At 48.2% G+C, this 13,216-nt stretch overlaps 1 protein-coding gene across 1 annotated transcript; it reads left to right on the top strand.

Moving 5' to 3' along the window:
* Positions 1-1,411: 1,411 nt before the first annotated feature.
* Positions 1,412-2,472, top strand: LOC142081819 (inositol 1,4,5-trisphosphate receptor-interacting protein-like 1). The gene has a single exon (XM_075149005.1). The coding sequence runs from the start codon at positions 1,424-1,426 to the stop codon at positions 2,339-2,341; it is 918 nt and encodes a 305-aa protein (XP_075005106.1). The 5' UTR covers positions 1,412-1,423; the 3' UTR covers positions 2,342-2,472.
* The last annotated feature ends 10,744 nt before the right edge of the window (positions 2,473-13,216 follow it).

Raw genomic sequence — 13,216 nt, 5'->3', positions numbered from 1 at the left:
TACCAGGCACCCCCCTCCTGCACCCCCTCATCACCATTCGGAAAGAGAGTCTCTTTTGGAACACTGATCTCTCGCCAGCACAGCAAGGACTCACAGCACAGCAAGGGGCCATGGAGAGGCCCCATCCCTCCACAGGCATAGACACCATCACCCCCCCATCAGCGTCATGAAGGCACCAAGAGCACCGTCGTGTCTACAAGCACAAAGGCCAGCACCAAGGGAGCCGATCCATCTCACAGGGTGGCAGAGCAGGAGTAAACCATCCATGGGCCACGTCACCTTCTCTCGCACATGCACACTTTGAATTTTGGGTGGCCTGCCCATCAGGGTTTGCAGGGCTAAGTCCTGCCCCGGCAGAAGGAACTCTTCCAAGAGGAGAAGAGGGAGGAGGAGTTTTGTCTCTGCCCCAGGGCTCGTAGCTCTTCTTTTCAAGACAACTCAAGGAGTCAGACCACCCGAACCAGAAAACTTTGCACCTCTCTACGTAAGTCAGGGACATCCACCTACAGTCCCCGCTCTCATCTCAATGACGGTTTTGGGGGGTGTCTGCCCGCTTTGTCAAGAGAGCCCCTGGGAGCTTGCTCCTGCCGGGCGGGTTGGTAGTTGGTGTGATGCCCAGGACCCGCTGAGCCGGGCGGTGGGGACGAAGGCTGGGGCGTGCCGGCTGGGTGATGCTGCTCTGGTGGCTGTGACATCACAGGGGACAGGTCACAATGGGAGCTGTCCCCAGGGACATCACCCGGCAGCCCCGCTGCTGTTTGACTTGGGCGACCGGTGAGTGCAGCATGCAGGGGCAAGGCTGGGCTGGACGGGGCAGACGGCCAGGGGCTTTCGAAGCCAGACCGAGAGCCGAGCCCCTCAGGGCAGGGCACGGGACCCCCTCGGGGCTGGGGGCAGAGGTGCTCGGGGCTCCCAGTGGTGGCAGGTGCCCGCAGAGGCTTTGGGGATGTGCCGGGCGCCCGTGGCTCTGTGGGACACTGTTGGGTGGCAGGGATGGGGCCTCGGGGGGCTCTACTTGGGTGTCCCTGGCCCCTTCACGGGGCTCAGCCCAGCCAGGGGCTGGCCATCAGGGCGGCTTGGGCAGGATGGGCCCCATGCTGTCTCCAGCCAGGGCCTGCGGCCCCTTCAAGCCTGTCGACACCAGTGCCCAAACGCTTTCCTGGGACAGCCCGTGGCTCCCATCCGTGCGGCGCTCCCAGACCCTGCCCTTGCTCCCTCCCACCTCCCTCACCCCCTCTCCTACCGGCCCCCAGCTCCCGGCGGCTCCTGCCCCCTCCCCCAGCCCCGTGCTCCCTCCCACCCAGCCCTGCTGAGCCCCCTTTTCTCTCATCCCCTCCAGGCCATGGCTGTGGCAATCGCCCTCGTCCTGGCTGTGCTGGCCACCCAGTACGGGCTGAACAATGATCCCCAGGTAGATGTGGCCATGACCGAGCGCATGCAGCGGCGTGAGCAGTATCTGCACCAGGAGATGACTCGGCTGCTGCAGGAGATTGAGCACTACCCCGAGGAAGACGCGCTCCTTTCTGCGTTCTGGCAGTGGCCATTTTGGACCACTGCAGCAGTCCTGGTTCTGGTCGCTGTGGTCTCGTGGGTGGCCAGGGGAAGGAAGCTTGCCTCTGGCAGCTGCAGAGAGCAAGACAGCTCCAGCAGCGAGAAGGACAACGAGGAGACAGAAGACTTCAATGGCGCATACAGTGGTGTCAGGTCTCTGGCTGTGGCCACCCCGTCGCGAATGCAGGGCCTGCCCAACATGCGCAAGGTGCTGAAGGAGCTGGTGGGTGACCTCCTTGGTGTCTGCCGAGTGCTTTCCAAGAGGACTTTCATGCCGGAGATGCATCCAGCCATTGGGGTGGGCGGCGCCTGTGAAGCCTGGAGTGTCCGCGAGAACGGCATCGCCTACAGCCTGCTCGTGTTCCTGCGGCCACCCCCCGGGCACTCTTTCAGCCTCGAGCCCGACACCACAGGGCAGTGGCCAGCAAGGCACTCCAGCACCCGTGTGCTGTTGGAGTGCATGTGCTCGAGGGAGAAGCTGCCGGGGGATATTTTATGCTTTCTCCACCACCCCGACGACAAGCTGCCGAGGGATCAGAGCTCGGACCTCCTACGCACCCTCTGCACAGGCTCCTACTTAGATACGGAGAAAACTGCCTGTTGGGTCCAGAAGTTGGTGAGATCAGCCTGGCTGTTTTTGCCTCAGTCGCACCACTGCCAGCTAACGGTGCTGCCCTCCTCCCAGACCTGCAGGTTCCAACTGACAACCACCTCCGAGCTGAACATCTGCATGGAGATGGTTTTTGCAGCGCAGCAAGGCAGCTCAGGCGCCGCCCTGAGCCTTGGGTAGGCAGAGGCCAGCTTCACCAGCAGCACACCGCGGCCGGAGAGCTGCGCTCTTGTCGAGATGCCGCTTTTCAGACTCACGGCGAGGCAGCCCCGGCAGGACAATTTCCACCTCGGAGGTCTGCAGCTCTGCACCCACATCCTGGCAGCCACAGGCTTTTCCAGCTATGCCTGTGACCCTGAGGACCTACTTTGCTCTCACACTGGTGGGGCCCGGGAGACAATTTTGGGCACTGGGACAGAGAATCTGCTCATCCCAAAGACTGCCTGGGGAGCCTGAGCAAACTAGGCGGCACGGAGGTGACACCGCTCAAGAGGAGCTCAGCATAAGCAGAGTTTGGGGAATCTCCGACGCTCCAGCTGAAGATGCCATTGCAACGGAGGCTCCTGTTACCACCTGTAACAGGATGGGACCACCCATCCTGTTGGAAAGAGTTGATCCCCTGTGGGACCTTTAACCAATGCAAAGATGACAATAAATTAGCTTGTTTTAACCAACCCTCTGTCTGTGAGTGTCTGTGCAACACTTTGTTGGGCAACGTGGGCAGGGAGCTGGTTGCTACCTGCTCAGATGCAGAAGCAGCGGGGCGGCATTTTGAGGTAAGTAAGCAATACCGAACCAGAATGCTTCCCCTGAGCCCTTTTTCCCTTCTTTTCCAGTTTTCTGCTCTGCTTCCACTTTAAGGGGAAGATGCCTCTGTGCATGTGTACCGGGTGGGAGGGAACGAGGGCAAGGGAGCCAGACCTTTCTCAGAAGAGACCACTGACAGGACAAGAACCAATGGCCACCAATGAGAAACCATGAAATTCCACCTGAACACAAGAGAGCACGTCCTGACTCTGCGGCTGCTCAAACCTGGTGGAATGAGTCCCACCACTGGAGGGCTGGGGTGGAAGGCTACAGGCTGTTCAGGAGGGATAGGCGGGGCAGGCGAGGTGGAGGTGTCACGCTATATGCAAGGGAGAGGTTTGATTGAACAGCCCTTACAGTTAGTGATGATGTGGTTGGGAGCCTCTGGGTGAGGATTAGGGGGATGGAAAACAAAGGAGATGTTGTAGTGGGTGTCTACTACTGATCGCCCAGCCAGAGTGTAAGCACTGATGAGTTATTCTATAGGCAATTAGGAGAAATTTCTGGATCGGTAGCCCTTGTCCTTATGGGAGATTTCAACTTGCCAGACATCAGCTGGGAATACCACACTCCTGTGGCGAGCAGGTCTTGGAAATTCTTGAAGTAGGAGACAAGTTCTTGTCACAGGTACTCAGTGAGCCAAAGGAAAGATGCCCTCCTAGACTTGCTATTTGTGAATAGAGAAGGTCTCATGGGAGATGTGACAGTAGGTGGCTGTGTTGGCCACAGTGATCATGAAATGGTTGAATTTAAAATTTTCAGTGTAATGAGAAAAAAGGACAGCAGAGTTGCTACCCTGGGCTTCAGGAGAGCAAACCTGAAGCTATTCAGGGAGCTATTTGGCAGGGTACCCTGGGAATCTACTTTTGAGGGCTTAGGAGTCCACAAGTGCTGGTCAGTTTTTAAGAATCACCTTTTCGAAGCACAGGAGCAGGCAATCCCATTGTGTCGGAAGTCAAGCAAGCAGGGTAGAAGACCAGCTTGGCTGAACAGGGACCTCCTCGTGGAGCTCAAGTGGAAAAAGAAATTGTATGATCTCTGGAAGCAAGGTCAGGCTTTGCAGGAAGAGTACGGAGCTGTGGTTCATATATGCAGGGAGAACTCACGAAAGGCCAAGCTCAGTTAGAGTTGTAACTGGCCAGTGTTGTGTCAGATAACAAGAAGGGCTTTTTTAAGTACATTAATAGCAAGAGGAAGTCTAAAGAAAACGTTGGACCGATATTTGTTGAAGATGGTCGCCTGACTAATAGAGATGAAGAAAAAGCGGAGGCATGCAATGCTTCTTTTGCCTCAGTCTTTAACAACGCTGATAGACCTTGGGCTGCCTGGTCCCCTGAGTCGGAGGACCACAAGTGTGGCAACAGTGACTTTCCATTTGTGGACACTGAAATTGCAAGGGACCAGCTGTATCAGCTGAATGTTCACAAGTCCATGGAGCCTGATGGGATTCATCCCAGAGTACTGAAGGAGCTAGCGGATGTTATGGCAGGATCCCTCTCGATCATCTACCAAAGGTCTTGGGAGTCTGGGGAGGTCCCTGCTGACTGGAGGCTAGCCAATGTTATTGCCATCTACAAGAAGGGCGTGAGGGAAGACCCAGGAAACTACAGACCTGTTAACTAACCTTGGTTCCTGGAAAAATTATGGAGATTATCCTGGGTACTATTGAAAGGCATTTAAAGAACAATGCAATCATCAGGCACAGTCAACATGGGCTCACAAAGGGAAAGTCCTGCTCAACTAATTTGGTATCCTTTTATGATAAGGTCACCTGCCTAGTGGATGAAGGGAAGGCGGTGGATGTAGTTTTCCTGGATCTCTGTAAGGCTTTTGATACTGTCCCTCACAGCATCCTTCTGGACACAGTGTCCAACTGTGGGATGAGCAGGTTCACGGTGTGCTGGGTGAAGAACTGGCTGAAGGACAGAGCTCAAAGGGTTGTAGTGAATGGGGCTACATCTGGTTGGTGACCGGTCACCAGCGGTGTCCTCAGGCTTCAATTCTAGGGCCAGTTCTGTTCAACACACCTATCAATGACCTGGATGCAGGAGTTGAACGCACCATTAACAAGTTTGCTGATGATACCAACCTGGAAGGTGCTGTTGACTCTCTTGAGGGACAAGATGCCTTGCAGAGGGATCTAGATGATAGATTGGAGCATTGGGCAATGATTAATGGTATGAAATTGAACACGTCAAAATGTCGAATTCTGCACCTAGGACGGAGTAACGCTGGGCACAAGGATAAACTGGGAGAGGAGTGGCTGGAGAGCAGCCCTGCAGAAAGGGATCTGGGGGTGCTGGCTGACAGCAGGCTCAACAGGAGTCAGCAGTGTGCCCTGGCAACCAAGAGGGCAACCCGCATCCTGGGGTGCATCAAACACAGTATAACCAGCCGGTCAAAAGAGGTGATTGTCCTGCTGTATTGAGCGTTGGTGTGGCCTCACCTTGAGCACTGTGTGCAGTTCTGGGCCCCACAATTTAAGAAGGATGTTCAGGTACTCAAATGTGTCCAGACGAGGGCAACAAAGCTGGTGAAAGCTCTGGAAGGAATGTCCTGTGAGGAGTGGCTAAGGACTTTGGATTTGTCTAGTTTGGAGAAAAGGAGGCTGAGGGGTGACCTCGTTGCTCTCTACAGCTTCCTGAGGAGGGGAAGTGGAGAGGGAGGTGCTGATCTCTTCTCCCTGCTGTCCAGTGATAGGATCCATGGGAATGGTTCAAAGCTGTGCCAAGGGAGGTGTAGACTGGACTTTAGGAAGCATTTCTTTACCGAGAGGCTGGTCAAGCACTGGAACAAGCTTTCTAGAGAGGTGGTCAATGCCCCAAGCCTGTCAGTGTTTAAGAGGCATTTGGACAATGCCCTTATAATAACACGCTTTAACTTTTGCTCAGCCCTGAAGTGGTCAGGCAGTTGGACTAGATGATCGCCATAGGTCCCTTCCAGCGGAAATACTCTACTCTACTCTACTCTACTCTACTCTACTCTACTCTACTCTACTCTATTCTATTCTAATTCTATTCTATCCTATTCCATTCCATTCACTTCATTCCCTTGCTCCACCCACCCTGAAAAATATGAATATAATAGTAAGCACAGTACCTTGCTGTTTAGTAACATCTCTGCAGTTTTGTTTTTCAGTGTACCATATTTAAAGCTTTATCAAAAAAAAAAAATTACTTACGCTGGAGAGCTGCTGCAATCTAGGCACCTAATTCTAGTACTTCGTTACTTCCTAAAAGGAATAATTCATCCTTTCAGTAAAGGTAGCTGGCTCATTCATGACTTGCTTTGCAGGCTTCCTCTTATTTTTCACTTGTTAGTCATCTGGAGCGAGCAGATGTTTTGTACATCCCCCTCTCTTTATCTTTTGACATTTAGATATCTTTGTAAATAGGAAGCATATTTAGGAGCCACAAAACAACATGTATGAAAACTGCCATAGCCAATAAATGAAATCCCTGCAGATTTAGGCTCCGCTGTCATTTGGCTGTTTTGGAAAAGTTTTTCCATTATGCTGCATCCCTTCCCATTCATTTCAGCATTTCTTCTCATCATGTATTTAAATATCAAACAACTTTTTGAAGTGCTGACCTAAATTATCAAAAGTGATCATTAATTTCCTATGCCTCAGATTTTAAGTGGATCTTCACTAGCTGGCTCCCTTCCCTTTGCTTTCTTGAAGCCTTTCAGTTTCCCTGCTAAAGACTGAGATACCCCAAAATCACTTGGTGCTTTTGGCAATTTCAGTCAGTGGATACTGAAGTGAAAGTGAAATCTTCTTAGGATTCTATCACAAGTACAAATTGAATGAAAAAGCACAGACACAAAGATATAGAGCTTTGAATTTACATGTACATTACAAAATGCCCAATTGCTTTTTTTTGTTCTCTGGACAAGTTCGATTTGCAAACTGAAATACAGCAAGATCAATGCCATGTGCAAAAACTTAAATGGCAGCTTTTGAAAAGTTGCCCTATTAACCTGATGAGTTTCTAATTACAGTAAGATGTAAAAGCTTTTTTCCCCATGCTATGTTGGATTTTGCCCTAACAGTTTTTTTTAAACCTACCCTGCTGTTAAAATAATTTAACTGCAGTGTTTGAGTATAATTTGTCCTATATTTCTTTTGCTTTCTCTAAGGAGTTACATAACTTTTTCATTTCTAATGAGTTTTCCTAAATATAAATTGTGATGTTATATTATGCACCTCCTTTGGCTCCAAACCAATTAATTTGAAGTGGTTCAAGGCCAAAGAGAAGTCTAGGATTGCATCCTAACATTCCTGGTGAAAGGTTTGTTTAAATAAATGGTTCAGTGGTTAAGTCAATCTTCTGCTGAAATTTATCTTATCCTTTAAATTCACGTAATCCTCTAAATTAATAGAGGATCGTCTGGATATCTGCATGCCCTTAAAATGTTTAAAATCCATTTGTATAATAGCCAAAACATCATTTTGTACTTTCCTAAATCAGGTAACTTTAGCCATTTAAATGACTGTTTAAATCATTAGCAGGATTAACCTGGGAAGAGATCAGTAAAAGATCAACCTCACTTTACCCCTAAAGCAGTGTTTCCTTGCCTTTAAGTATATCTCATCACCGCTGTTTTCACAAATCCCTCTGCCAGAGCTCTACCTCCTCATCACCAGGACTGTCGCCTTTCTGCCCCAACGTAGCAAAGTGGTGGGTCTGGTAGCAGGGAATAGCAAGAGGCCTGGAGAACAGCTCGTCTGTCAGTACTGCCTCTCCCTTTCTCCCCAGACCCAGAGCACTCATCGCCCCTGCTGTATTTTGGCACCTTCTCTTCACCAAGAGATGAATCATAGAATCGTAGAGTCATAGAGTCATTAAGGTTGGGCAAGACCGCTAAGATCATTGAGTACAACTGTCAACCCAAAACCATCATACCCACTAAACCATGTCTCTAAGCACCTCATCTAAATACTTCCAGGGTTGGTGACTCAACCACTTCCCTGGACAGCCTGTTCCAAGGCCTGACCACTCTTTCAGTAAAGAAATTTCTCCTAATGTCCAATCTAAACCTCCCTTGGCACAACTTGAGGCCGTCTCCTCTCATCCTATCGCTTGTTACTTGGGAGAAGAGACCAACACCCACCTCGCTACAACCTCCTTTCAGGTAGTTGTAGAGCGCGATGAAGTCTCTCCTCAGCCTCCTCTTCTCCAGACTAAACAACCCCAGTTCCCTCAGCAGCTCCTCATAAGACTTGTGCTCCAGACCCTTCTCCAGCTTCGTTGCCCTTCTCTGGACACGCTCCAGCACCTCAATGTCCTTCTTGTCGTGAGGGGCCCAAAACTGAACACAGTATTCGAGGTGCAGCCTCACCAGTGCCGAGTACAGGGGCACCATCACCTCCCTACTCCTGCTGGCCACACTATTTCTGGTACAGGCCAGGATGCCGTTGGCCTTCTTGGCCACCTGGGCACACTGCCGGCTCATGTTCAGCCGGCTGTCAACCAGTACCCCCAGGTCCTTTTGCTCTGGGCAGCTTTCCAGCCACTCTTCCCCAAGCCTGTAGCGTTGCCTGGGGTTGTTGTGGCCGAAGTGCAGGACCTGGCACTTGGCCTTGTTGAACCTCATACAATTGGCCTCAGCCCATCGATCCAGCCTGTCCAGGTCCCTCTGCAGAGCCTTCCTACCCTCCAGCAGATCAACACTCCCGCTCAACTTGGTGTCATCTGCAAACTGACTGAGGGAGCACTCGATCCCCTCATCCAGATCGTTGATAAAGATATTGAACAGGACCGTCCCCAAAACTGAGCCCTGGGGAACACCGCTCGTGACCGGCCGCCAACTGGATTTAACTCTGTTCGCCACAACTCTCTGGGCCCGGCCGTCCAGCCAGTTTTTTACCCAGCGAAGAGTGCACCTGTCTGAGCCGTGAGCCGCCAGCTTCTCTAGGAGAATGCTGTGGGAGACAGTGTCAAAGGCTTTACTGAAGTCCAGGTAGACCACATCCACAGCCTTTCCCTCATCCACTAGGCGGGTCATCTGGTCATAGAAGGAGATCAGGTTGGTCAAGCAGGACCTGCCTTTCATGAACCCGTGCTGGCTGGGCCTGATCCCCTGGTTGTCCCGGACATGGCCTGTGAGCGCCCTCAAAACGAACCGCTCCATGATCCTCCCCGGCACCGAGGTCAGGCTGACCGGCCTGTAGTTCCCCGGATCCTCCTTCTGGCCCTTCTTGTAGATGGGCGTCACATTGGCGAGCCTCCAGTCGCCCGGGACCTACCCAGTTAACCAGGACTGCTGGTAAATGATGGAGAGCGGCTTGGCAAGCTCCTCCGCCAGCTCCCTCAGTACCCTCGGGTGGATCCCGTCTGGCCCCATAGATTTGTGAGCGTCCAGGTGGCGTAGCAGGTTGTTAACTGCTTCCTCTTGGATTATGGGGGGTTTATCCTGCTTGCCGTCCCTGTCTTCTGTCTTCCAGCTCAGGGGGCTGAGTACCCTGAGGATAACGGCTCTGACTATTAAAGACTGAGGCAAAGAAGGCATTAAGTACCTCAGCCTTATCGTCGTCCTTGGTGGCAATGTTCCCCCCCTCCCCGCCCCGCATCCAATAAAGGATGGAGATTCTCCTTGGCTCTCCTTTTGTCATTAATATACTTGTAAAAACATCTTTTGTTGTCTCTTCACAACAGTAGCCAGGTTGAGTCTGCTGGGACACCTGACAAACAACAATAGGTAATGCTTCTTTACTTCAGTTTGTCCCTTTTCATGAATGCTTATGTTGCACAAGCAATTGCTGCATTGCACTGCATCAGCACTGTTCCTAATCCTGATTTGGAAACATCAACTGTTAACTTGACAAAGCGTGACACATGGTATGTTGAAGTGTTTTCAGCTGCACTAACACAACAAATTGTAATGGCTCCAGAAGAGCCGTTTCAATTGATTGTGTCAATAAACTACAACCCACAAAGAAAAAGACATGTGGCCAACCTGAATAAAGCATCATCAAATCACAAATAATAGGTTAATCGTCACAGTTTTTGTCCTCATTTTCAGGAAAAGTATTTTGCAGGAAAAAACCCTGTAATTTCTAGAGCTTTTGCCTGTGATGAATCAGAAGTCGAGCCCTATGGCACTTACCCATTTACACGATTTCCTTCTTTTCCATATGTAGAGAGTGTGTGACTTTATTCTTCATACTCCTGCCACAAAATGAGGACTTGGCATGTGTTCTCCGTTTAGGTCAAAACACAGGCTGCCCCGTGCAGTTGGTCTTTCTCCAGTTTTTGTGACACATAGGCCTACTGTTATTTAAGGAAGACTTCTATATCATCTCCTGGACCAAGTGCCAGCAGACACAAGCTTGGCATTAACTTCCTATTTTTTTTTTTCTGTTAGTTAGTTCATTAGGAAGAACTACATCTGCTTGATGGTAGTGCAAATTTTCTGCTTTCATAGTTAGGCTGATAGTACACACAGTGAATTCTAACCTCACCAAGACCATTAAGGTTTCAAAGTAAATCAGGGTACAATCTGACTTAATGAGACTAGCCATTAGGTCATCAATTCTGTGCATTGGCTGCTTTTTCTGTTGCCTACATACCAGTCAAAACCCTCAAGGAGCTATTGTGTTTCCTCAGAGATCACTAACATTAGATAAAGATTGCTAGCCATGACACTTAAGTGCCTCAGCAAGGATGTGCATTATTTGTTAAGCACCTGGAACTTGCTGAGTTACTCTGCAGAAGGTACAGAGGAGGACAGTCCTTTCCCAAAGTTCACAACCCCCTGAATAACCATAGCAAAATGACCTACAGCAGGAGCCCTGGAGGAAAGAGGTGTGCTAGTTTTGAAGATACATTTCTTTTCAAATATTCTTTACGTTAATATATACCTTTTTGCATCCTCAAGGCAGCAGCTTCTGACTAGGAAGCATGACAGTTTTCTCAGTAAGTTACCTCATTCTTTCTCCTAAAACCATCAGTAGCAAACTATAGTTGGTTATTTGATATCAGAAATTAAATCCTCTTGGTTGCTCATTTCACATACCTGGCAAATACAGACAGTTATTAGTCACAGATATTTGTGTGTGTGTATGTATATGCACATGCACATGCAAACACATATCTTTTTTCTATTACATCGTAGTATATAGGGTGAAATGCACTTAAAATGAGAAACGGTAAGCCAAGTATTTGTAGTAGTACCCAGTGGCAACAGTGCAGTATCTAGTTGCTTAACAAACATGCTATGTAAGGATTTTTCTGTAAAACTAGACAACTGGTCAAGACTATGCCTAGTTAGCTAAACTCATAGAAGGCACATTACCATTAAAGAAATGCACAGTGCCAAAGAGAAGAATAACTTACACCATAGATAGGCTATCCCAAATTTCTCCTTTTCTGTACAAGGGACACTAAAACAGAGTACCCTGTGAATATGCTCAAATAACTGAAAAAAATGCCTCACCAGTCAACTGGGGAATTTGCATCCATTCATCTTCATCTGATACTGATACTTCCTCAGGCACACACTTAATACACAATTGCCCGTTGCTTTTGACCATCTTCAGCCAACAGAAGGGCTCACATATAAAATCACATAAGCTGGAGATGGAAGGACTTAGTCAGTCAATTTGTTAAACCATTTGCCGTGTTATTTTGGCTCCCTCTAGTATACCGTCAAATATACTTCTGATCATCACTTTGACTTTTGATGCCATTTGGATTCTGAATTACTTTTGCTTCACACAAAAATTAATGGATTACACTCATCCATCCGTGGGTTATTCATCTGTTCTGTTCCTGAACACTTGCTTGTAAGACAAGGGTATTGCCAAAATTAAATAATTAAAGTGCTTTTTGTTTTTCGAGAAACCCCTTCATTTCCACCTACAAGTGCAATTTTCTATATAAAATGAATAAGATATTTTTTCTACTTAACACATCCAAGTATGATTTATGAAATGTTACTGAAGTAAGACAAGCTTATTTTACACTTTATTTACTCAGAACAGAACGCTGATGGAAGAAATAAATGAGATAGACAAGATGATCCATAGTCAGAGACATGGCTTGCTTTGTGCCACAGCCAGGAAGGGAATCTGGGCCTCTTGCATTACAGACCACTGACCTCGGAAAAAGAGAGATGGAATGCATTTTGGATTGGACAACTGGAACAAACTGGAAATCAGTAGGTATTGAGAGCTAATGACTGAATGCCAGCTATATCTGCCAGACACAGGGGTCAAGATGCTCTGAACATGTAAGGCTGCAAAAGTAAGGCATCGAGAGGTATATAAGTGCTGCTGCCCTTACAATGCTCAGAGGAAAATTCACTATTTCAGAGTCCTCCTCTTCTCTATTTGGTATGATCTTCAACAACAACAAAATCAGAACTGCTTGCTCAGTAATTGAGAGGGACAACAATCAATTTCTACCTTGAAAATGTTTTGTGTTGGTTGGCAGTATTCTGTTCTACATTTGAAGTAAGCTCTTCCATTGAGAATGTTTTAAAAAAAGTATTAGCCCACTGATCATTCACATCTTCCAGTATGTTTATTTGGCTGCTGCAAAGTTATAGTTATCCAGCCAGCAGTTTAACTAATTAAGTCGTATTTCCCAGAACTGTGCTGACGACACTAGCATTATCAATTATGTTTATGACAAAAAACCAAAGCCAATGAAGGAAAATCCATTGTTCTATGTCCTCTAAGAAAGGAGAAAAAAAAAATCAATTATTTGCCAAAGAGAAAAAAGGAAAAGAGATGACAGGAACCAGAGCATCTTTCTTTAAGAGACTAACAAAAAAAAAAAATTATCATTTTAAACTGTGAGATTGAGATTTATTTTTATAGCAATAGGATGTTAAACAGTCTTGAGTACTTTTTTTTTTCATTAGCTCTCCCCCAGATTTGCTACATTCTCGTATGTGAAATGAGTGATATCATAGAAACATAGAATCATTAAGGTTGGACAAGACCTCTAAGATCATCGAGTCCAACCGTCAACCCAACACCACCATGCCCACTAAACCATGTCTCTAAGCACCTCATCTACACGTCTTTTAAATACTTCCAGGGATGGTGACTCAACCACTTCCCTGGACAGCCTGTTCCAATGCTTGACAACCCTTTCGGTGAACAAATTTTTCCTAATGCCTAATCTAAACCTCCCTTGGCACAACTTGAGGCCGTTTCCTCTTGTCCTATCGCTAGTTACTTGGCAGAAGAGACCAACACCCACCTCGCTACAACCTCCTTTCAGGTAGTTGTAGAGC

The sequence above is a fragment of the Calonectris borealis genome, chromosome 4, assembly GCF_964195595.1.
Source record: "Calonectris borealis chromosome 4, bCalBor7.hap1.2, whole genome shotgun sequence".
NCBI lineage: Eukaryota > Metazoa > Chordata > Aves > Procellariiformes > Procellariidae > Calonectris > Calonectris borealis.
The sequence above is the reverse complement of the archived record's forward strand: the minus strand, read 5'-3'. Positions and strand labels throughout refer to the sequence as shown.